The sequence below is a fragment of the Nestor notabilis genome, unplaced genomic scaffold (assembly GCF_000696875.1).
Source record: "Nestor notabilis isolate BGI_N333 unplaced genomic scaffold, ASM69687v1 scaffold6579, whole genome shotgun sequence".
Classification (NCBI taxonomy): Eukaryota; Metazoa; Chordata; class Aves; order Psittaciformes; family Psittacidae; genus Nestor; species Nestor notabilis.
In genome coordinates, this window is record NW_009942261.1 from 16,182 (window position 1) to 39,906 (window position 23,725).

At 41.0% G+C, this 23,725-nt stretch overlaps 1 protein-coding gene across 1 annotated transcript in view; it reads left to right on the forward strand.

Moving 5' to 3' along the window:
* Positions 1-21,565, forward strand: part of LOC104410981 (protein PRRC2C-like) — a gene marked incomplete at its 5' end in the record, with an annotated part of 37,449 nt that extends 15,884 nt beyond the window's left edge. Inside the window, 13 exon segments of the mRNA XM_010021298.1 lie at positions 806-895; positions 2,630-2,731; positions 6,833-7,049; positions 7,649-7,852; positions 8,513-8,625; positions 9,196-9,332; positions 11,299-11,533; positions 11,993-12,115; positions 13,629-13,847; positions 14,648-14,722; positions 15,863-15,966; positions 17,654-17,780; positions 21,299-21,565. Coding sequence (XP_010019600.1) covers positions 806-895; positions 2,630-2,731; positions 6,833-7,049; positions 7,649-7,852; positions 8,513-8,625; positions 9,196-9,332; positions 11,299-11,533; positions 11,993-12,115; positions 13,629-13,847; positions 14,648-14,722; positions 15,863-15,966; positions 17,654-17,780; positions 21,299-21,565 — 2,013 coding nt within the window.
* Positions 21,566-23,725: the final 2,160 nt, after the last annotated feature.

The window sequence follows — 23,725 nt, forward strand, 5'->3', positions numbered from 1 at the left end:
GTATTTTGGCTTGTCTCCAGATGTACGTTATGAGGTCATGTTGTGGTTCAAGCCCAGCAATGCAGAACCACACAGCCGCTCACTTACTCCCCCCCGCTCCTTCCTCCCCCCGCTCCTGGAGGGATGGGGAGGAGAACTGGAGGAATGTAACTCCCACGGGTTGAGATAAGAGCAGTTCAGTAACTAAGGTATAAAACAAACCATTACTGCTACCAATAATAATGATAAGAGGAATAACAAGGGGAGAGGACACAACCGCTCACCACCCACCGACTGATACCCAGCCCGACCTGAGCAGCGATCTGGGCCTTCCGGGTAACTCTTCCCAGTTTATGTACTGGGCATGACGTGCTCTGGTATGGAATACCCCTTTGGCCAGTTTAGGTCAGGTGTCCTGTCTCTGCTTCCTCCCTGGCAGAGCATGAGACTGAGAAAGTCCCTGGTCAGAGTAAACATTACTTGGCAACAACTGAAAACATAGGTGTTAAATCGGCGTTGTTCCCAGACTGAAAGTCGAAACCACAGCACTGCACCAGCTACTAAGAAGGAGAAAAAATGACTGCTGTAGCTGAACCCAGGACAGGTCATGAGGCAAACTGTAGTCTACCAAGAATTCTTCAGACCTCAGTAGCAATTCAGCAATAAAAATTGCTGGATATGCTTTCTAAGAAAAAAAAATTGGTGTAAAATTCTAATCTTCTGTTGCCTGGTGAACTCCTCCTGTAGAAAGGCTGACATCTGTCCAAGAAATATAACTCTAATTTAGGTAAGGGAGATATTTTAATGGAATTATTTTTCTTCACAGGAGTCTGTAACAGACTACACTACACCTTCTTCTCATCCTAACACAGTGGCTACTAGCAGTACAAAAATGGAGGAGACTTTGGTGACGAACGTAAGTCTATTGCAGTGATCATCTTGACTTTGAAGACAAGAAAATATTTTCACACTTTAAAGCACAAAATAGTGCCTTCAGTAAACAAGTCACTAGGATTTCTTTCATGTTAACTAGATTTGCATTGCTCAGTAATCTTACTCGGAGGCGGATTTGGTTTGATTAGTATCTGTTCTGGATTTCTTCAGGTATTTTCTTGTCTTTTGATCAGCCAGAATGAGCTAAAGAGCACAGAAAATAGAGATGTTTCTAGGGACAGTTCTGAGGGAAAAAAAAAACAACAGAAAAAGAAAGTTAAAAAAAAAAAAAAGCCCAAAGGTAGGCTTAATGAGGAAGTGTGCTCTCAGCAGCACTTGGGACTTGAACCTGGTACCAGTAGCAAAGCCCTGTAGGTGAGTTTGAAGAAAGTCTTTTACAGACGGGGCAGTTCTGAACTGTAGCCTGAAATCACAACAGCTGCATGTAAAGGAAGCAGCTTCATGGTTTCTGAAAGCAGACAGCAGGCTTTCAGTTGTGCAGCTGTTATGGAGATAAGATGTTCACAGTCGTCATAACACCAATGATCCTGACCGTGAGCGTGGTGTAGCGATTGAGAGGACCTTCTGGGTTGTGACTTGCAGTGAAATCAAGTTTGTCTGGAGTGTGCTGGGATGTCATGGAGCTTGGATCTTGTGATTTTTGTTGTTTTGAGTAGCAGAAATAGAATTACATCTCAGAGTTGAATCAGTTGTTGATTGGGGAAAGAAAGAATCATACAGTAGGATCTCAGGTTTTTATGAAGATGCTTTTCAGCTTACTGCAGCAGCCTTTAAAGCCATTTGGAAGCAATACTGGTTGAACTTCTCTGCTGGGTTTTCTGGTGATGGTGTGGTTTGTGCCTTCGGTGGTTAGCGTGGAAGACTGACTTCTTTTGTGTTAATGATGTTAGTGTATGCTCCCCTGTGGGGTGCTGGATTTCCAACACAGAATATAGGGGCTTCTGGCCACAAAGGATCTGTGCTATCATCTGCTTTAAAGCTTCAGTTTCTATGTCTTTTGGATTAGCCTTATCTCATCCAGTGGAAGTCCATTAGGTGTGCTCTGAATGGAGAAAAATGGTTAGAAGTAACAGACTGGCCACTGGAGTATTTTTTAACCACTTTATTTAAAACTTCCAGGAAATCAGTCAGTGTTTTCTTAGGCAAAGAGAGCAATAGCATTATGTCAAGTTTATTTCTTTAAGTTTCACATCTTTCATCTTTTGAAAGAGAAGATAACTGAATTCAGTTACTGGATGGCAAATCCATTTTGGTTTGTTTCATGGTCCTGTGACTTTGGAGGTTTATAGCTTCCTCTTTTCAGTAACTGCATCTTGGATCTCAAGGTCATGAAGCCCCATGTACTGTATTTGTACAAAAGGGGACAAACCTGGCTTGAAGAATTTTTCGTATCAGTAAACTGAAATTGTACTTTAAACCCAAAGCACAAAATTGATATTTGTGTATGCAGAAGACATGAACATTTTAGAACCTTAGTCTTCATTCAGCCTGTTAAAGAGAGATGAGAAGCATCTCGGCACCTGCTGAATGGCCTTTCCCCACCTACCAAATTTTTGCCTTATTTTATCAACGTCTCCCTGCAAAATGCTCAAGCCTTGAAGAAATTGTAGCTCACTTAATAAAGCTTGAGCTTTGCTTTTCTGGGGCTTTTGTAGTAGACGTAGTTAGAATGTGATGTGTGTTGCCTGCCTTTCAGGTGCCCCTGCCCCACACCCTTCCCCTCCCTAGGAGGGAGACTCTACAACAGAGCTCCAGCCTAACTCCAGTTTCTCCCGCTACCGTCGACCTCACCCTCAAGGTATGTACCACATCCCTCTAAGGGTCGTTTTCTTGCATGCAGGGGAAAAGTTAATGGAGAACTTGCTGGTGACTTTTTTTTTTTTTTTTTTTTTTTTTTAAGAGCCTTCCTTTTGTTTCCTCTGCTGAACTGCTTTTGCATATAAATGGATGGCTGGAACACAAGACTATCAAAGGATGCATTTAAATTATAAATCTCTAACCCCATTTTGCATTAACACTTGGCATCTCAACCAATCTTGGCTCCAAATGCCCTGAAAAAAAAATCTTACTATGTTAGCATTATACCATAGTATTCATGACAAACCATCAGAATCTGACTGAGGTTTCTTTAGAGTTTAGCTGAAAGTAAGTTGCCTGGTTTAGTATTGAAGGCTGTAAGGAGTTGCTTGGTAAGCCGAACTTGTTTTCTTTTAGGTGTAAGATAGTGATGCAGGGTTAATGTGGCATTGAGTTGAATGGCTAAAGTTCTGAAGAATGAGATGTAGGTGGTGTGCTGGTGTCTATGAAGAGCAGTTTGATCAGCTAGTCAGAACGTGTTTTGTTGTGCTATGTTACATTGTTTTCTGCTCTCCAGCACAGAGCAAGTGTGTAGAATATTTTGAATGGTTTTCCTATTTTGTTGGACTGTGTGCATTGTATAACTCACTAACATAGAGTTGGGCTCTAGCTTTGCTACTGTATCTCTAGAAGGTTTTGGTCCCTTTTTTTTTTTTTTTTTGTTTTGTTTTGATGCCCTAGATCTGTTTGCGATTGTGACCACAGGTGACTGAACCAGTAGAAATACTGTTGCTGCTTCTATTATTAAGGAAGAGTAATGTTTGAACTTAGTTTCTCTAATTTTTGAAAAGAGGAAATGAAACCAGGGATTGGATGCAGAACTAACACTTTGGAGAAACTTGCTTGTCAATCCCAGTGAGACTTGTGTCTCACTGGCATGGTTTGACAGCTGCTTGCTTGTGTTCTGTACAGATGATAGTTATTAATGATCTCTTGTTGAATCTTTGCTTTTCTTTCATTAACACTTTATTTCTTGGAAAAAAAAAGTTACTTTAAAACAATAGACCAGCAAAAATGGGAGAGGGCTGGAGAGGGACAAGTCATTTAACAAAAATCCGTTTTTTTCTATTGCATTCTTATGTAAGAAATTACCATAATATGACTTTCTGGCGCCTGAAAGCATTTTTTGAAAATAGCAGTTTCTACCTAGCAGCTGGATATCTGATTCACATGTAATACAGGTAGGAATGTTACTGTAGCATGGTGCTGCAAAGAATGTGACACTGCTCAGTTAGAAAGCAAACTGTGGTGTTTGTGTCATTCATCCTACAGTTTCTTTTTCTGCCGTTTTGGTGTCAAGTGATTTGATTGCCTTTTCAGTCAATGATAGATCTTGGATATGTGCTAACAAAATATGTCAAAGATCCGTGTTTTGAGGCTACCTTGAAGAGCACTGACCAAAATGTGAATGGAAAGACATTTGGAAGCAGCTTTGTCTCCGATTTCTCTGTTCCAGCCACTGGAGCTTTGCCTCCTTTTTGCAAACACTGAAAGCAACAAGCTTGTTGTGAAGCATGCACGAAGACTTCTCATTCAGACAGAGCAGAGCTGTTCTTTATGTCATCCTCTTCAACATAATGATTGCTTCTTTTAAAAAATGATTCTGGTGCAGCATAGAGGTTTTCCATCATTCTCTTAAAAGAACCAAATCTCCAGGCCCTGCCTCCATAAAGGAGTAATTCTTGCCCCTCCTTTTTCTTCAGTCCCCTATTATGGAAAGCTCTTTGTGAAGAAGCTCGACAGGGGAACTGCGTCATGAATCCTCCCACTACTTGGCATCATTCTGCCAGCACATAGGTATAAGGCGCTCATATGGGAAGGCTTGTTGAGATCTCTTGTTTCCTTGGAGTAGTTTTGCTAAAGACACCTTTACCAAGGCAGACATCCTAGCTGATAGGTCTATTGGTAGGTAAGTTGCTGAGCAAAAGAAAATCCAAAGCAATCTTAAACTGAGCAGGCTGGCTGTCTTCAACATTCTGAGGTTCCGTTTAAATTCTTGTATGCACGCCTGGTCCAGAGTCTGACATGTTTTGACTTTCTTATCACTTAAACTTTGTCATGCTTAAGAATGTGCACACTGGTATTTGTCTCCAGCTAAGTTTTGGGGTAATACATACTGGACCATTATTGCAATGTGAAGGCCCCATTGGGTCAGTGGTGATGAGAAACCTCAAGCACCTGTGATCTCCAACTAGTGCTCTTTTCCCATAACTAAGCAAACAGTGAAATTACACCACTGGCCTCAGCCTCGCTTAATTTAAAGCTTCTTACTCCATATCTGGTTTGTAGATGGTGCTGCATAGGCACTCCTAGAGTACCAATCTCTTTTACGTCTGTTTTTCTGACATAAGAAGTTAGAGATTGTTAAGGAGTTCTCTAAAAGCAAAGCTGTTAGAAAACTCAGGACTATCTTATATGCTCTTTAATAAAAATTTGAAAATGGAAGAAAAAAGGCAGTGTGTAGATTAACTTTTACTGTGAATTTCTCCAGAACATTATGTAACTCATTGAACATAATGGAAGCTTCTACACTTTTTCTCTTATTGCAGACATTCACAGCTATTTCTTCACTTGCTCTTAATACCAGTGCAGTACAACACTTCACCCTGTATTGCCAGAGCCTGTGGTGTTCAGAAAGGGGCTTGTAGTCTTGTCTATACTCTACCTTAAGCAAAATTCAGCAGATTAGAAATAAATTCTTAAGTTTGCCCTGTCTGGAAGAGTTGGAACCAATTTGGAGGAAAATGTTGTGGAGGAAAAACTGAGAATGACTTGATTGTAACAAAGTCTTCCTCCTTACTCTTTACACTCTTAAGGAATACAGAATTCCACTTTGCATGGACAAGCGTACTAATCACCTGTTACCCAGTTCTTCTGAGATAGCTTTACTTTTTTTTTGTCACCTCTGAAGCATCTGCACAAATAATCTAAGTCATGTTTGGTCTGTCAGTGTGCCTAATTCATGTAAAACAGGGTAGGTTAAAAGTATGACTTTCAGAGACTGCAAGTCCCAGTTAGGGGGCTCTGTTGATCCAGGCAGCAAGGTCAGATTTGTTGGTGAGTATGTATTTGTCCCTTTACATATACCATTAAAGACAGAACTGGGCCTTGAGAAGCTCATAGTCTGCCAGATGAGCAATTCTAGCATATGGCATCCAGCTCTGCTAGCAGAACCTTTTCTTCAGCTGTCCCCAGCTGAAGGTTGTAGATAAGTCTGTGGACTGTGTTCGAGCCTTTAAATTAGTGAGTGTAGTATGAACATTAATATTTCCTTTTCAGTAGTCATTCAACATTGACTCAGTTCAGATTTGGCATTGCTTGTCTACTGTAACAATAATTAGATTATTGGCTGCAGTAAACCAGTAGTTCTTTCCGCTTTTGGTGGAAGATAATTGTGTATAAAATACTTAAATTGAAGTTTCGTCTTCCTTGTCACAGAAGACTTAAACTCAGAATTATTGCAGAAATAAGGAACATGAAGCATTTTTAGCATTCATGTAGAGCACCGTCCACAAGCTGTGTCAGCTCATAATTGCTTCTTGAACAAGCAGATGCTTTGGAAATCTAAACTTGACTACTCATGTTTACTGAAATATATGTTAGATATTTTTGGTGGTCACTCAAAGTGGATGATTTACCAAGAAAGCAAGGGGCTATTTCATTTAAATGGCCCAAATAACTTGTAAATAAGGACTTAATGGAAATATTTAGAGGTTTCTTACCTTTCTTTTGCTGACTGTGTCTTTTGCTCTTTGTGTCAAATGAAACCAAGCCAAATTAGTGTGAGTGAATTCTCTTTTGAGCACTGAATGTTAAGACAATGAACTGTGCACGTGTGCAGTCGGGGCAGATAAGAAGCTCCAGCTTAAGGCTGTATGCTTTTTGCATGAACAGAGTTGCACGATCATGGTGACTTTTTTAAAAGAGGCTCGCATGAAGCCTGAACTGCCTTTTAAACTAAGAAGGACTGTTAAAAAGATGACGATTGTTTGACTAGTTGAAACTTCCTAATAAATGAAGAAATTTATTTTCTTTTAAACAGATGGAGTCTGCACGCAAAGCATGGGAGAATTCTCCAAACATGGGGGAGAAGACTTCTCCAGTGACCTCAGCAGCATCTCCCATTGCTGGTGGCAGCGGCAGTAGCAGCAGCAGCAGCGGCAACACTGGGCCAAGCAGTGGTACTTACAGCTCTTTCTCTAGTGCATCAATGCCTCCTATTCCTGTGGCCTCAGTTACACCAACAACTTCGCTTTCAGGTACCAGAAGTCAAGATTATAGTATCCTGTTGCACTGTTCCTTGGTTATGTTTTTCAGTAGATTAGATTCCCTTTGGAATTATGTTCTCTGCAAAGCTAACAGAAGTTTTACACTAGTATGAAATGTTGGATCTGAACAGCAGCTTCCCAGGTACCTTCTGACAAGGAGACAATTCATCTGTTTCAGTCAGCTGTAAAGAATACTAAGATATCTCTCCACCTATGCTATTTATATGGACTTGAAACAGGAGGGTAAACTTCTGCTGGCCACCTTATTAGTTTCATTTTGTTCAGCTGAATCAAGGCAAGTAATTGTTTCTTCAAGCAGATGGTAGTTCTGATACCCAGCTAATAGCATTTCTACTTTCACTTGTGCTTTTGCTTTTGGAGTGAAAGCTTCAACAGCTCGTATCAAAACCCCCCTATGCAATAGGCAGAGCAAATGTCCAGCTGCTATTTACAAGCAGCTCTGGTTTCCACCTGAGTTCTTCACAGCAAACAAAAGATGCTGACTGCTGAAAGATGAGGCTTTGAAATATTTTTAGCTGGTTTCTGATTTATCAAAATTTATTGTTGATTTATTGTTTCTCTTCTCCTAGGAGCTGGAACATACACAACCTCTTCACTGAGTACGAAGACTGCAAGCACCTCAGACCCTCCTAATATATGTAAAGTGAAACCACAGCAGTTGCAGACAAGCAGCCTAGCTTCTGCTGGTCACTTTTCCCAGCTGAGCTGCATGCCATCCCTCATTGCCCAGCAACAGCAAAGTTCCCAGGTCTATGTGTCTCAGTCTGCAGCAGGTAATAGTGTTTGTGGCCAAGAAGCCATGTGTCTGCTTTTTTTGAGTTTTGAAGTTTGAGAGTTGAATTCACTTCTGGTTTTATCTGCAGTAAAGACAGAATGACAGCATTCTGTAAGCAAATACTCACTAATTGTGTCTTATGCTAAATATGCAAGTTCTATTGGTAAATATAAAGATAATGCTGTGTTGTTAGTTTGTTGAGGAAAGTAAGTTTGAATCTCTTAATATATCGTTTTTCTGTCACAGAATGGTAAATCACTGTTTAAGACCAAGAATGATTTAGTCTTGACTCCTTAAAGTGGTGCAGTAATTTAGAATCATGGGGTTTTTCTTTAAAGAAAACCATACATAATAGTTAATCTAAATTACTTGACAGTATAGCATGTTCTTCCCGTTCCTTCACCCAAATGCCAGTTTTGGCAAGGAGCTGGAGATCCATGTGCAAGACCAGTAGATCCTGGGGGTGATTTTGAGAAGATACCAAAGCTGGTTAGGTGCCCAGGTCTTCAGTTCTATTTCTTCTCCAAGTCTCTCTGGTACCTGTTACGCTGGGAAGTGCCAACAGTGGCTGCATCACTAACTCTTGACGAAAACCTTTCTATCAGGGAGATGTTTGGAATCAGGTACTAACTCTATTGCTCTTTCTGAGGTACTGCAGCTCAAATCCCAGCATTTTATATGGATACAAGTCATCTATTCAATACTCAACATGCGCGTTTGGCACCACCTTCTCTGGCCCAACAGCAAGGCTTTCAACCAGGGCTTTCTCAGGTATTTGGGGATTTCATATTTCTTTTTTTTCCTCCTCCTTGTCCATATTGCGTTTAAAGCTCTACTGGTGAGCTAATTGGGGCAGGTGAGAGTTGGGACTGCAAAAATGAGGTCATGCTTACATTTGTTTTTTCATTTTGGTGCGTGCAGGCAGTGTTTGATCTCTTCTGTTCCTGAGAATGAAAGCATGTCATGAAAGTTGAGAGAATAAGCTTTCACTCACAAATATATTTTATGTAAAAGTATATATTGACAGGAGGTGTTTGTCTGGCCATGTTAGTACAGGCTTAGTCAACTTCTGTAGGACAAAATTGTATGCAATCTTGTGCAATTGTTTTGTACACAAATCTAAGTGGTTTGGTTTCTGCTGGTTATTTGCAAGGAAAAGTGTAAAATCCAACTAGAAAATAACTTTCTGAATGGGAGCAACACTAGCTTTGCTTTCAGCTTTGGGATTTGATGTTTTCTGTTTACTTTGTATAATGTTACACAAATCCTAGCACATTTAACTGTAGCTTTTCTACATTGCTTTTGTCCTTGGGATATTTAATGGTTTCTTTTTTTATGCAGCCTGCTTCAGTTCAGCAGATTCCTATCCCCATCTATGCACCCCTACAAGGACAGCACCAAGCTCAGCTGAGTTTAGGAGCAGCACCAGCTGTATCACAAGCCCAAGAGTTGTTCAACTCATCCTTACAACCTTATAGGTAGGTAGCATGTACAAATTTATTTGGGTTTTGAGTGGCAGAATTTGTAGAACTCGCTTCTCTGCAGACCCGTGTTCAGTAGCTGCCTCATCTTCCTGTTTTCCCAAAAATACCTTTTGTCTGTTTGTCTGGCTGAGAACTGTGTATGCAGATTGTCTGACTAGTCTGTGTGTGCAGATGTAGTTTTGAAGTCATCGGTTCAAAGATTATGCATGTTATTTTGTATCTTTAGGAAACCAGGCTAAAAAGCCAAAAGCATCAGTCTTTCATGCTAAGAGAATAAAAAAAGAGGAGTCTGTCCTTTTAGTTCAATAATTTATTTTCTAATCAAGCAAACATTGTAGCCTTGAAACACTTTGAAATCCTAGTTTAAACCCCATAGGTGGTAGAAACGTAATTTCAGATGTGTAGGCAATAGCAGAGTATGTTTTAGAATAAATGTTTGCTACAAAAGATAACAGGAAGACTAGTATCTCAGATGGCCTTTCCAAAAGCTTCCTTGCAGTTCCTATCGATTCTGATTCACAGTGGTGTAATTCTGACAGATTTTGTTAGTTTTACTTTGAGAAAGTTTATTTGAAAATATAATTACAGGGTTTTGCGTGTGCTGTAGAAAAACCTGCTTGTTGCAATGCAGAAGGCTGAAGCCACAGAAGGTTTAACTGACTACATCTGTATCCTGACTTTGTGCTTGGCTGACTTTGGACCAAATATCGCTTGTCCTGCCACAGCTGACAGAAGTTGTTGCAAACAGTTGACTAGTTACAGAAATACAATCAGTCTGGCATGTGGTGCAGATTAAATAAATGCTGTCGGCTGATCTGGTCACACACAAACCCAGTATTTAATGGAGGTTTGGGTTGTGCTATTTATGAGTATGAATGCTTCCCTACATCATTAAAGGTGCAGAGGAGGATAAGCTTTTGAGATACATAGGTTACCGGATTTAAAAAAAAAAAAGAAAAGTAAAAGGCTTCTAAGAATCTTTTTGGCTACATTGCCAAGAGGCCTCCGCATACGTTCTGGAAAAGTTTCTCCAGTGCTTAGAGTGTGCGACTGTTCTGCAGTTAAGGAAAGGTACAGAACAAAGCTAACCTGACTGTTCTGTTGGGCAAATACATAGCCACTACACTGGCAGATTAACAGGATCAGTGTTATGCTGGTACGTATTGAGTAAGTGATAAACTGAGAAGTGTTTTTCCATCAAAAACACTCTCCTCTGAGCTGAAGAGTTTTGCAAGGGCTGCTTATTTAAAAACTTGATTCTTCAGTCTGAGGGTGGCTGTTCAGTAGGCTCTTGGCAGAAATGTTTGGATAAATACATCTGGTGGACTAAAACAAACCTGTCTATGGTGCTTTGCTGTACAGGGGCGGGGGCGGGGGGTTTAAACAAATTGCAACTTCCCCATGCTGGTGACAAGGGAATTGAATATCTAGTTAAAATTAAAGGCTCTGTTGTCTGTCTGTGTTACTGTTTTCAAATCAAAACATTCATTTGGAAGCTGCAATTGTCATCATCCAGTGATTTAACCTGTAAATGTTAAAAGCTGGTCTACCAAGATCTGTGAAGTTAAGAGAACAAAGGATTTTACTTTGTCACTAAGTGGAACTATTCACGTATACTTCCCCACTGTCCTACCTTATAGCACAGGAACTAAGAATTGATAGCTTCTCTATGTTACTGTTAAATTATGCAAGAATTATTTTAGCATGCACATCTAAATAGCTGAGTGTACCTTAAGATTTAAATAAAAGCCTAGCCATTGTTTCCTGTTGCTTTAGTAGCATCCATTATTTTGTTATGTGCAAAGTAGGAAAAAAAAATACCTTTCTCGGGTGAAAATCTGTTCAATAGAGCTAAGTGGTTTAATTCCACTTAAAGAATATAACCTATGTTTTTAATTTTTAGTGGCTCATTGTTGAGCTCTGTCTGCATTTTTACGTGTAATACTTCAATTTCCTGCAGATCCCAGCAAGCTTTTATGCAAAGTGGTTTGTCTCAGCCATCACCAGTAGTTCTGTCTGGTACAGCCTTACACAACTTCCCAGCAGTACAACACCAGGAGCTTGCTAAGGCACAGTCGAGCCTGGCATTTCAACAGACTTCTAATACACAACCTATTCCTATCTTATATGAACATCAACTTAGTCAAGCTTCAGGACTGGGAGGCTCTCAGCTGATTGATACGCACATTCTCCAGGTAGGAGATGCTCCAAAATGCAAAACTTCTCAATGGTTTGATACAGATAATGCAATAATAAATCAAGTATTGCTCAGCTTGGGATAAGCCCAACTCTGGTAATTACATGATAGGCAAGGTGGCAGGAAACTTAAGCTGATTGGAAGAGAATGTCCATTTAATTTCATAATGGTACATTAGCATAATATCTGAATGGAGGATTATTCCCCAAACTACAGGGCTCCTTGCACTTCAGTTACTAACGGGAGCTTCGAGTTTAATTTCTGTTACAGTAGGTGATCAAAAGGCAATTCTGCCATTTGCAAATGAGAGCTTTATCACATGCTGAAACATTCAGGTTGTCAGCTTCCTATGCTGTGGTTTCTGCTGTACTGGCTGAAATACAGAATGATGTGCCGTGCTGTCTCAGAACTGCTCTCCTGAGTGTTCTTAATCTATGGTGTGTCTCACTGTTCCTAGGCCAGAGCTACACTCACTCAAGCTTCAAATCTGTACTCTGGGCAAGTTCAACAGCCTGGCCAGAGCAATTTCTACAACACTGCACAGTCTCCCAGTGCTCTCCAGCAGGTAAACTATGGCATGGTAAATTTCCTAAATCGTATTCTTCTTAAAAGCATGTTGTTGATGGTGGGTTTTGTGGGATGGGTGTGGAGGTGGGGCTGAGACAATCTTTAATTCTTCCAAAATTGATAGCTAAGGAGAGCTACTACAGCAGCACTAAAAAAATGAATTGCTGAGAAGTTGGATAGCCTACAAGTTCATGTTGATCATTTGTCTCTGGCATCCTTCTCTTAAATAGTTCATTTTCCAGTGACAAGACAAAGATTCAGTTGGCTGCTAATTTAGTGATGTTGCTAATTGAGGCATATACTGCCTTTATGAGGACAGGTATCAGTGGTGGCATCTAGAGAGAGAGAGAGAGACAAACTCCACGTGCTTAGTGCAGCCTAATTGTTAACACCAAGTCTGATTGAGGTGAAACTTTAGAGCTGTTATATATGGCAGTGATACCAAATATGCAGGAAAAAAAGTAGACAGATGATCATACCTGCAAACGAGAGCCAAGTCAGTAACCAGTAACCTACATCAGGAGGTTCGTAAAATAAACTCTAGTGAATTTATTATTTTTTAAAAAAATTCTTTTGCGAAAGAACTGTTAATTTGATGTGTGCAAGCAGTCTGTCATTTACAGGATGCTGTCTAGTGGTTTCTATCTTCTGGTTCAATTTTTATGTAAGTGGCCTTAAAAATACTAAAAAAAGCTCTCTGATGAACTGGTTTATTCTAATATATATGCATGTAAAGTTGCCAAGACAGAAATCTAGAAGAGTCCAATTTCTGCTGGAAATCTAGCATAAAATTTTAGACATTTTAGAAGGGTTAGTGCCTTTAATGTGTTCAAGCTTGTCTGTCTCTATACTTCTAATCAGTTATCCTTCAAAACCCTAGTAAGTCTTTCACATCTGGAGAATATCACTTCTAGTTGCACTCGGCATATAGTTTTGCAGGCTGTGGATTGATGGTCAGACTAGGAAATGCAGTAACTCCTGTCAGTCAGATCACTCCTGTGGTATTTTCACATTTATCACTACCATTCTGTGGTGTTTTCAGCCTACAGCACTCCCTGTTAATGCAAGCAAGGGACAGCATGAAGTTTGGTGGTGGCTTTTTTTAAGCAGGGACTGCTGGTTGTTGGGAGTCCTGGAAAGTAAAATCTAGTTCTCATCTCAGTGTCCTTATGATGATAAAAGTATTTGAAGTAAATTAATAACCACATCCACCCTCCCAACTGGCTGTTTCATTCTACTTTCTTTATTTTCTGAGTTGAATTAAATTTCCTTCTTGATACAATGAAATCACGTTGAATGATGAGTTAGGAACTCGCATGCAACTTTGTTCCTGAAAAGCAAAGACACAAATGCCGTTAAAACTGGTTATAAAGACAGGCTAAACAAATTCACTTACAGCTCTCTGGATAAATGTATGAACTCATTAAGCCATTTACCTTGAATATAACTGAAATTATAGAGCTAGTAAAGAAAGTTAAATAATGGCCCTTGTGTATATGTTACTACTGGTTTTTACTTTCTTTCAGGTGACAGTACCTTTGCCAGGATCACAAATTTCCTTGCCTAACTTTGGATCCACAGCACAGCCACTTATTGCCCTACCCCAATCTTTACAACCACCACTACAGCACACGCCACCACAAGCACAGGCTCAAAATCTAAGCAGACCTGCACAAGTAACACAGCCTTTCAGAGGATTAATCCCAGCAGGAACTCAACACAGCATGATTGCTGCAACTGGAAAGGTAACAATATTGGTATCTACAGTACAAAAATTAATACAAAGCACAGCTGTATCCTGCTTTATAGAAACTGCATGGCAACCCATGCTGATGTTGCATCTAAAAATCTGCCTTCACTTTAAAAGGTAGGAAGGGGAAGATAGAAAAGCCAGTCAAAGTTAGGTCCTTAGGGACTGGGTCTGTGCATGTTGTAAAGGTTTAGCTGAGTTTTTGTAGCTAACTTCATACTAGTCCATTTGCACTGCAGGAATATCTAGTTTGACAATGATTCTGTGTAGGGTATTTCATGTAGGAATCATGTAGAAAATAGTACAGAGCCATTATTAGAGCAGCAGGCAAACAACATTACACTGTTAGGGCTGGTTTATGATTCTGGTCGTGCATGTATTTATCACTTTGTTTTGGTCTCAGAAATGAGTGAGTTGTATGGGATAAAGTCTAGTGCAATGAATTGGAGTTTTAGGGGCTTCAGTGGACTCAGTATCAGCTGTGACCTTAAACCAGAATTAAACTCTTCTAATGTTGCTTAGGTTCTGCTTTTCTGAACAGCACAGCAAGGTGCGTATTGAGAACACAGCATTGTATGAAAGGCAGGACCTTTGATGTGTAAAAGGCTGGTCTTGCAGCTGAAGAAAACTCTTTCTGAGTGACAGCTCCAGTAAGATGATAACACTGAAATAGCGCGAGAAACTTGAATTACGTAGGAGGGAATTCTGTCCTAGTCTTTATCTGGAGCTGCTGTGGTAATTGTTAATGAGGGGATGTGTGGAGCTGGCTTCCAATCACAAGGTCTCTTGTCTTAGATGGAATCACAGATTTACAGGCACCTGGGATTTTCGGATAGTGTGCAGCACAACGCAGTTGCAGCATACTTTCAGGTGAGCAGTGGGGGATAACAGTGGACATGAACACAGCTAAGCTTCTTGTCAGATTCAGCAAGGTCTTTCACCAATGCAGGGAATAAACTCTGGAGCTGCACCTGAAATCCTCATATCTTACGGCCTAAATTTTAGGGTGCTTTTGAGTATAAAATGACCCTGTTGTCCCAATGGTTTACAGCTGTGATAAGAAAAATCTCTCTTGGATGTTAATTCCGTATCTTCAACAGTAACAGCAACCAGTATTCCACATCACCTAAATGAAGTTTTCATCCTGTCACCCACCGGAGTATGTGATGATTTTTGCACCATGCAGTTTTCTAGCTTCATAGGATCTGGACAAATCTTTTCACTTCTGTAATTTTTATGAGCCTGTCTTCTAAGCAGCAGCATGTTTCTTGCCACAGTTGAAAAATTATCACTTGTCATTGGAAAACGAACACTTGTTTCAACAAGAAATGAGAAAGAACTGCAGTGGGATGGTGGCATTAGGAGACTTCCCTGCCTGTTAAGGGTTCCATCATGTTCCTGCTAAAGAAAGTCAGCTTAAAACAGCCACTTGCATTTAACTGATTAATGTTGCTGTTACGCTTCATGGCTGTGTGTGGTAAGGTTCCAGAGACTAACTTATTCTGTTGAATGTATCTGCAAAAATAACATGCAAGATTTATTGGTCAAATTAGTCTGGACATTTTTTTGCATAAATGACAGCTCCATTTTTGCTGTGCTTTTTATTTCTGTTTAGAACTGGATTATTTTATGGCATTCCTTACGCCAGCATTTTTCAGGATTATATCTAAAAATTTTCATGTGGTACCTGAGATGGGGAAGGAAGTATCAACCTTGAAGCACTTTTTTAGGGCCAGATAAGTGAGTCACAAATCCCTGTTCATTATGGAGGAAGATCAAGTTAGAAGGCCAGTACCACTGCTCGAAGTGCCAAATAGTGCAGGAAAATTGTACACGGAGGTGCTTGTGGTGCTGGAGTTGTCCTAGTAATAATAAGGTGGTTTGCAATCTGGCTTTCACCTCCACTTAAATGACCTATTTTCACTGAGAAAAATGTGAGGTAAGCTAACAGTTTCTTAGTAAACATAATATTTGAATTAGAATTAACATGTTGGTTGTTTTGTTTTTCAGATATCGGAAATGGACCTGAAGGCCTTTGGAGGTGGCATCGATGTTAAACCTGGAACACCGCCAGTTACTGGTAGAAGTACTACTCCAACCTCCAGTCCCTTCCGGTAAATCTCTTAAGCTCAAAATTCCTTGAAATCAGAGCTAGAAAATGTACCTAGTCATGCATGAGCAGCCAATTCTGAAAGGTATGAGGTATGGGGCTACTAATACAAAAATGCAGTGCTTAATCTTAGCTTAAAAGCAGCATTCCAGTAGGTCATCAGATCTGCTGTAGTTGGCCAAAAGTACATAGCTCTAAAATAAAACACTTAAAATATTTTTTTTTTATTAAGTGACGCTAAACAAAGCATGTAAAATGACCTGGGATTGTACCAGGAAAGTATAGGCATGGCAGGGAAGATGTAGTTTGGTATAAAACTTATACAGTTTATCTTAATTGCGGTGCTGAAAAAAACACTTAAAGGCGTACACTGCAACTGTAGCGACACTTCTTTTACAGAGCTAAGAATCACTGCAAGATCTATAGGCTTCTTACAAGTGAAAGTAGTAACCTGTTTGCAGGTTTGCGTGGTTAATTGACAATTAACAGAATCTTGGTCATACACAGATGCACTTCATGGTAAACCTATTGGGCTGATTGTGGATGAAGTTAATGGGCTGAAAGAAATTGAAAATGGAACTTTGTGACAAGTTAGTTCTGTTCTTGAAAGCTGTTCATAGTAATGATAGTTGGTGGGTTTCACTGACAGCATTCATGCTTTTCTAGTGAAGTGGAAATGAGGTTTTGAACTCAGTGCTGAAGTCGTGCTTCCAGTACTTGACCTGAGTAAAAAAGTGAAGGGATGAGGAAGAAGAAACTTGAATTTGCAAGTTCACATTTAGGCCAATTCTCTTCATAGTGTATATCTTAGAGATTCTACATGCAATGTCTCCTAGCAGTCAAAGCAGGGCTTATCATAAGCTTTTGCACTTAAGCATAGAGGTACTGGGAAGATTGACAGAAACATAGTAGATCTCGAAGTGAAAACTAAACAAAGACTTCTTTAAGCTTATAAAGTGTTGTGTACTGAGTATGGCTGGCGTCCTTACCACTGCAGCCCTGCTGCTCATTTTACAAGTATCACCCATACACTCTGCAAATCAAGCTCCATTTCGTAAAGTAGGCTGCTTACTCTTTCTGAGGGCTGTTCAGTGCCTTTCCTCAGATAACCTTTCAGGCTTCATTTAATTCACGGTGATTCAACACCTCTTAAGTTTTAATGGAGGGTCATGTTCTTAGCCAGATAAAATGGGGGGAGACTGTTTTCCATGAATTCTTGAAATGCTTCAAGTGCATTTTGAAATGCTAGACAGCAGGTCAGAGTGGAAGCAGGTATACATGGCAGCTTCTGCTGCACATGCTTAATGCCTGTTGTGACAAGCTCTGAACTTGACACAATAGAGCAAACAGTGTTAGAGGGGTAGGACTGAACATAAGGTAGCAAGGATGGGAAGGGGAGCGCTTACAACATTAGTGTGTGTTTATGAATGCTTTCGGGAAGGGTCTTTTTCATAACCTAGGATCTTTCCATATCCTAAATATGTCTAATTGTTTTTTCTTTGCATTCTTAAGTTCTGAGTTTGCTTGCATTTTAAATTAATGGTAGATACAGAAAGATATCTGATACCAGCTTCTGTAGGAGACTATTTTTTTTTTCTCTGTCCAATGCTGAATTTCTAGTTAAGGTGTAACTAAAGGCAAAAACATCTGAATGAGAGCAGTGTGATTCTAAGTGGTGTGTTTTTCTTTAGGGCCAGTTCTACAAGTCCTAACAATCAGTCCAACAAAATGAACAGCATCGTCTACCAGAAGCAGTTTCAGTCAGCAGCTGCAGCTGTGAGAATGACACAGCCGTTTCCTGCACAGTTTGCACCACAGGTAGGTGACTGGTGGCTTCTTACAAACAAAACCATTTCTCTGTATGACTTGGTGACTCTAACTTGGCTGTGTTCCCTCAGACTTACCATGGGGAGATACAAAATGAAATCCTTAAAATGAATGACATGATTTCAAGATGAAAGAAAAGAAAAAAAAAACCCAAAACAAAACAACAAACAACCCTCTCTGATCTTGTTAACTAGTAGTGCAGGTTTGTGGTGTTTGATTTTGAATTTGTGAATCACGTAGAACAGACTGTTGTTCCGCTGGCTTCCCCATGCAGCTGTAATGCTCCTCATCCTGCAAAAACAGATCATTTGGTTGGGGAAGGGGAGCAGCTTTGTGTCTCAGAAGGGTCCCAGTGCATATTTTAAATGCTTAAAGAAAAAGCAGATTTGCAGTTGGTTGTTTGAGATGCATTTCTGAAGTATTGGTGGAGCAGTTCAGGTTGGAAAGCTTCTCTGGAGTCCAAACCAAGGAGGGCTGATTACAAAGGGTTTAATTTGCTTCTGGCATTCCAGGGGGCACAGCTTACAAGGGTGGTGCATCCCTGTTAGAGGTGACTGTAGCCAGGCTGCTAGGGAAATCCAGCCTCTCTAAAAATGTAGGATATTTCTGCCTGTCTTTAGCATTTGAAGTGATTGATTGTAGGACTTGAGATTAGATTTTTGGATTGCCACTAGCAGAAACTACCTCACCTTTCCAGGGCTGCCTTTCACTAGTGAGTCCTCCACTGCCTGGCATGGGTCTTCTCCTTTATTACACACTGGGTGGAAGTTGGTCCTACTTTCAGGTACAGCGGCACTACAGGGCTGTTTTTTTCTGGAGTTCAAGCATGGCCTCTCTTAACATAAAAGCCTATTTTCTTGACATGAGTGTGACAGCAGAGCAGCACCTTTTTCCCCATTTAAAATAATGCCAACGTGCAATCTAGTTGGCAGTTTTCTAATTGCGAAATGTCTCTTTTTGTTGTTTTTTTCCCCCACTTAGATCCTCTCTCAGCCTAACCTGCTCCCTCCATTGGTAAGAGCCCCATATACTAACACCTTCCCAGCGCCTGTTCAGAGGCTGCCAGTAGTACTGCATAGTCAGATGCCGTCTCAGATGACCACAGGCCTTATGAGCCACCCTCGTTTACCGCGTGTGGCCAGAGGTCTTTGTGGATCAGTATCTGGAGCCAGAGGCAATCAGGCCCAGGCTGCGATGAAGGCTGAACGAGACATGAAGGTTAGTATTTGGACAGCGGTGCTGTTAACACCAGTTCAGTCTTGACAGCTTGTAGGGCAGGAATGTGTCTGCAAATCATGTCATAATTAAAATGCCTCTGGACCCAAAGCCGGTATAGCTGGGCCTCTAATAACTGAACACAGACCTTCTCTAAGCCCTGGGGTTTTTTTAATAAGAACTTCAGACTAAAAATATTGTAGGGAGCTTCCTTTCTCCAGTGGTCTTGTGGTCAGCAGTTGTGAAGCTGCCACTGCTGTCAAAGGCAATCTGACAATTAGATTTCAAGAGCCTGGATTTTCTGAGTGAGTGATGAAGCCTACCAACCTTGCTGTTAGCTATCTTTTCACATCTGCCTCCCCAGCTCTGAACACCAGTATTGAACCTGCCTGTTCCAGCCAGCCTCATTCCTTGGAGATTCAATTCCCAGTGGTTTGAAATGCCTGTGATTAATTGTCTGTGGTAGAATGCAGTAACATGGTATGCTCCACAGAAGAGGTGGCTGCATTTCACTAGCAGGTGATGAGTGTCATCTAACTTGTTAAAGCACTTTGGGACCCTTCAGGTTGAGGCAGACTCTTCTTACCAAGCCAGGACTGCGGTATGGGGTGTCCTTGCAGGGACACCATTGTACACTTCGCATGTTTGCTGCAGAGTAAGTTGCTCGTACAAATAGATGGTGCTAAGGAGCTCCTTCATCTACTGTCATTTGCCACAGCCCATGCATTCAGGTGTAAAAGCAAAGGAATGTGGTTTTTTTCCTGGTTATGTTTGCTTGTAGGAGAATCAGTTAGCCCAGATAATTGATTACTCCTTAAATTCTAGGTACTTGGTCCGTTTAGTTTTCTGCCACCAGTTTGTTAGCTGTACACTTACCAGGCGATGCTTAGTATATTGACTTGACTGTATTACGGATTTAATTTAGACAGTCATAGCAAATATTACTATACAGTCCTGGTTTTCCAAATCTCCCTGAAAACACTGCTCAGAAGAATCTGAGTCAGAAGAATTTTGTCACACTTGGTTACTTGTGATAATTCCTCCAGACTTCTAGCCTTCAGGGCATGGCTGAAATGTGTGCAAAATATTTCAGGTGTCCATCTGGCTCCAGTAAAAGCAGACTGTTGCTGCAGTCCTGCATACCAGAGTTCACAGTTTGTTTTCTGTTCTGTTGCTGGCTGAGTTACTTGGAGCAACTACACAGTATGAAAGCCAAGACCTCTTGTTCCAGGCTTTTGCTCTTTTTTCCCCCTGTTGCATGTCATCCCCCCCTGCCCTGTTTTCTATAGAACAGCATAAAATACTTAGATATGTGGAAGCTTAGTGACTGTATTGTAGTGGAGGGTCCTTGTATTAAAATACACCTTTTTAATTTTAAAAAGGCATTTGACTGCACTGGGCTTAATTGTGCAGCTTCCAAAAGATTGAGCTCTTACTGCAACTCCCGCTTTGCTTAAGCCTGGACAGGAAAGCCAAGTGCTTGGTCTGAAGCCTCTGGTCTGCACAGTGTAAAACCTACAACTAAAACACGTAGTCACAAAGGCTGAATTTCACAGGTGTAAGTCACGGTTAGTGCTAGAATTCAGAGGAGGGATTTGAAAGAAGCCAGACAGTAGTTTGTGCTGCCTGGGATGAGTGCCCACTTTGAGTGGGAAACAGATAAGGCCCCGGCTTATATAGAACACAACCTTGAACTGGTTCACTTGTATCCCCGTTGTAGACTCTGAAGTCTTGTGTCCAGGGACGTGTGTTGGGGAGGGAATTTGGGTACTGAGAGTAGATTCTGCTGCTGTGATATACAGCTCCTGCACTCAAGAAGTCCAGACCACATGGCAGGAGAAATGACAGCTGGAATGGCCCTTGGTGCTGATGGTAGTGTTGGGGCATGGGCAGTGTGCGGGCACACATGCCTTCTGGTCATGTGCAAGTTCCACTGAGGAGTGAAGCTTTGTTTTGAGCCTACCATAGGTAAAGCTTACATTTATTAAACTGTGCAATAATAGTGTCATAAAAAGGTGTTAGATAATTCTTCAAACTATTGTCCTTGATCCTGTTTTCTAGCTTGAGGATTAGGAAGAGCAAGGGAAGCCTAGGCATGATGTTAAGCTACTACTGAGGAACCAAGAGTTCCTAGATGTTGTGACATCTAGGAAGCAACTGGATGGACACTGCCTTTCTAGAAAAGTCTTGCCACTGCAGTCAGTCCTTCCTCTTTCATTAAGGAGATACTTCTGTGAAGTCACTCTTATTCCAATGCCTTCTCTTCAGTAAACATGTTTTCTCCCTTTCTTAAGGCAAAGCAGAGAGCAGAGGTACTTCAGTCCACCCAGAGATTCTTTTCTGAGCAGCAGCAGCAGCAACAGAGCAAACCCATAGGAGGCAAAGCACAGAAAGTGGACGAGAACGGGAGCAAACCCACTGAGGCAATTGCTGACTCTTCAGGAGTCTGCCAGGACAAAACTGAGGAAAAGCCCACCCCTGCGCCTGCTACAGCAACAAAACCTGTTAGAACTGGACCAATCAAACCTCAGGCAATCAAAACCGAAGAAACAAAATCTTAGAGGCTGTGTTTCCATGCAGGTGGGGGGAGAGGGGAGGGTGGGTGAGATGACAGCAGCATGGATTTCTAGCCCAAAGGATGAGACAACAGTCTTCTCTCCCTGCAGGGCTCTGAACAGTGTAAAGTGACATAGAAGCCTTCAGCTTCTTCAGCAGTTACGGATGCAAACTGCTGCGTATCCAGCTGAGCTTCTAGGCTCCTTTGGGCTTGTGTCTGCTCTAACAGCATGGAGGCTGCTTTTGGTGTGTGCACGTTCTACACGTGTGCACATGTACTGGCTTACACACCTGTATGTTTCCCAAAGCAAGAAAAATTGAACAGTAGTAACAGCAGGGGAGGTGGTCAGGGAGGTTTGTTCCTAGCTGACAAGATGAATACTCATATTTTCTTCAGGCTCTGATCTTCAGCTGCTATTTATCTTTTTATAAACCCGTGAGTATGAGAACATGCAGATCTGAAGATGGTGCTGGGCCAAGTAATGTGTGTTAAGTTTTTAGTGACTTAAGAAGCTTCTATTTTGTCATAAAGAGGGATTCATATAGCTGGCAAAATTGCCTTTGCTGTGTGACCTAACGTAACACAGACTTACACTGATGATGTTGAATTTCCCTCTGAAGGCAGTGCTTTGCTGGCTGCTGCTTCTTGGATGACAATGTATTGCACTTAGATCACCGTATGAAAATGCTACTTGGCCACCTGTGTTCTCTACACCCGCTGCCCCCTCAGTTGTTCACCTCTGGAATTGAAAGGTTCATTGCATCAATAGTCAGATTTGTTCTGTTCACCTCTGTCCAGCTGCCTTTATATGATGCGAGTGATTTCTAAACGGTTTCCAGTTCATGTCTGTATACAGCAGCGAGCACTTAGAACTGTGCTATGAGAATAAAAGAAACCTTATCAGCTTAAAGAGAGTTGAATCTACAAGGTGCATTCTTTATATCAGAGCTGCGTCGCACCACCTCCTTGCCCACAGTGTGCTGGAAAGTAGAATCAAGTCAAATAAATGCCTTTTTAATTGTATCCTCTAGTATTATAGCTGTAGGACAGTACTGTATGATACTTCTGTGAATGTAAGATACCCTGTACCTGCTTATGATATGTAGTAGTGACTGTGCTATACTGGAGCTGTTTTTAATAATGTTATTCTAGAGGTTTTTTTCCAGACAATGATTGAAAAAGCTAATAAAAAGCACCAGGTACCACATCAGTAGCAGAATTTGCTGGTTTTTTCTGGGATTTTTTTTTGTTTTCTTTTTTTTTTTTTTTTTTTACATGTTTTGGAAGGAAGAGTTGAGAGTCTAATGTGTATAATTTTGTTCAAATGACTGCAGAAGCTGGAAAGGCTGTTGCTGCTATCGATGCCTAGTGAATCGCTATTGGTTATCTTTTTATATAAATATATATATAATTTGAATTTTTGGAAACTTTAGCTGTGATGTCAACTTTGGAAAAAAGTATCCCACTTGTAGTGTGAGTTGGCATTGTACAGAAATTAACAGCCATATTGGTCTAGAAATGTTAAACTTAATTTTTTTTTTCCATTTGTACAGGGGTAACGCACTGTATTAAATATGTACGGTCTTATTTACATGGGTTTGATTACAGAAACTAATAAAGTATTCTCTAAATAAAGCACCCGGGTAATCTCATGATTAGCGTAGTGCTGCAGGATGCACAGAGAGCGCCTGAACACCGTGTGCCAAGTGAAGAGTGTGCATGACAGCTTGGGAGAACAGACTTCTGAGGAAAACCAGTTTGAAATGGCTTATTTTTGTTTCCTCTGGCACTTTTGATCTCATTCTGCAGCGAAGGTCTCACGGGACATGGCTTCCATCTAGCTCTGGACAGGACCTGCAGTTTGTGTTTGTGAGATGTTACTTCTGCAGCATGTTGGTGAGCTGCCGGCTTCCTAGAGAAGAGCCACTCGTCAGAGGAGACCAGGAGGAGCACAGCTGGTTACTCATTTTAGCTGGTGGCTGACAACATGCATCAGCTGCACCCTTGCAGCAAGGGGCAAGAGGTTTCCTGCAGGAGAGGGCCTTGATCAGAGGCTCCCCAAGGCTGCAGGAGGCTTCATTCTTGTGCTGCTCCTGAACTGCTGCCTTCTCAGCTCACTGCAAGCAATGCACACTCCCTACTACATGTTCAGATCATACACTTA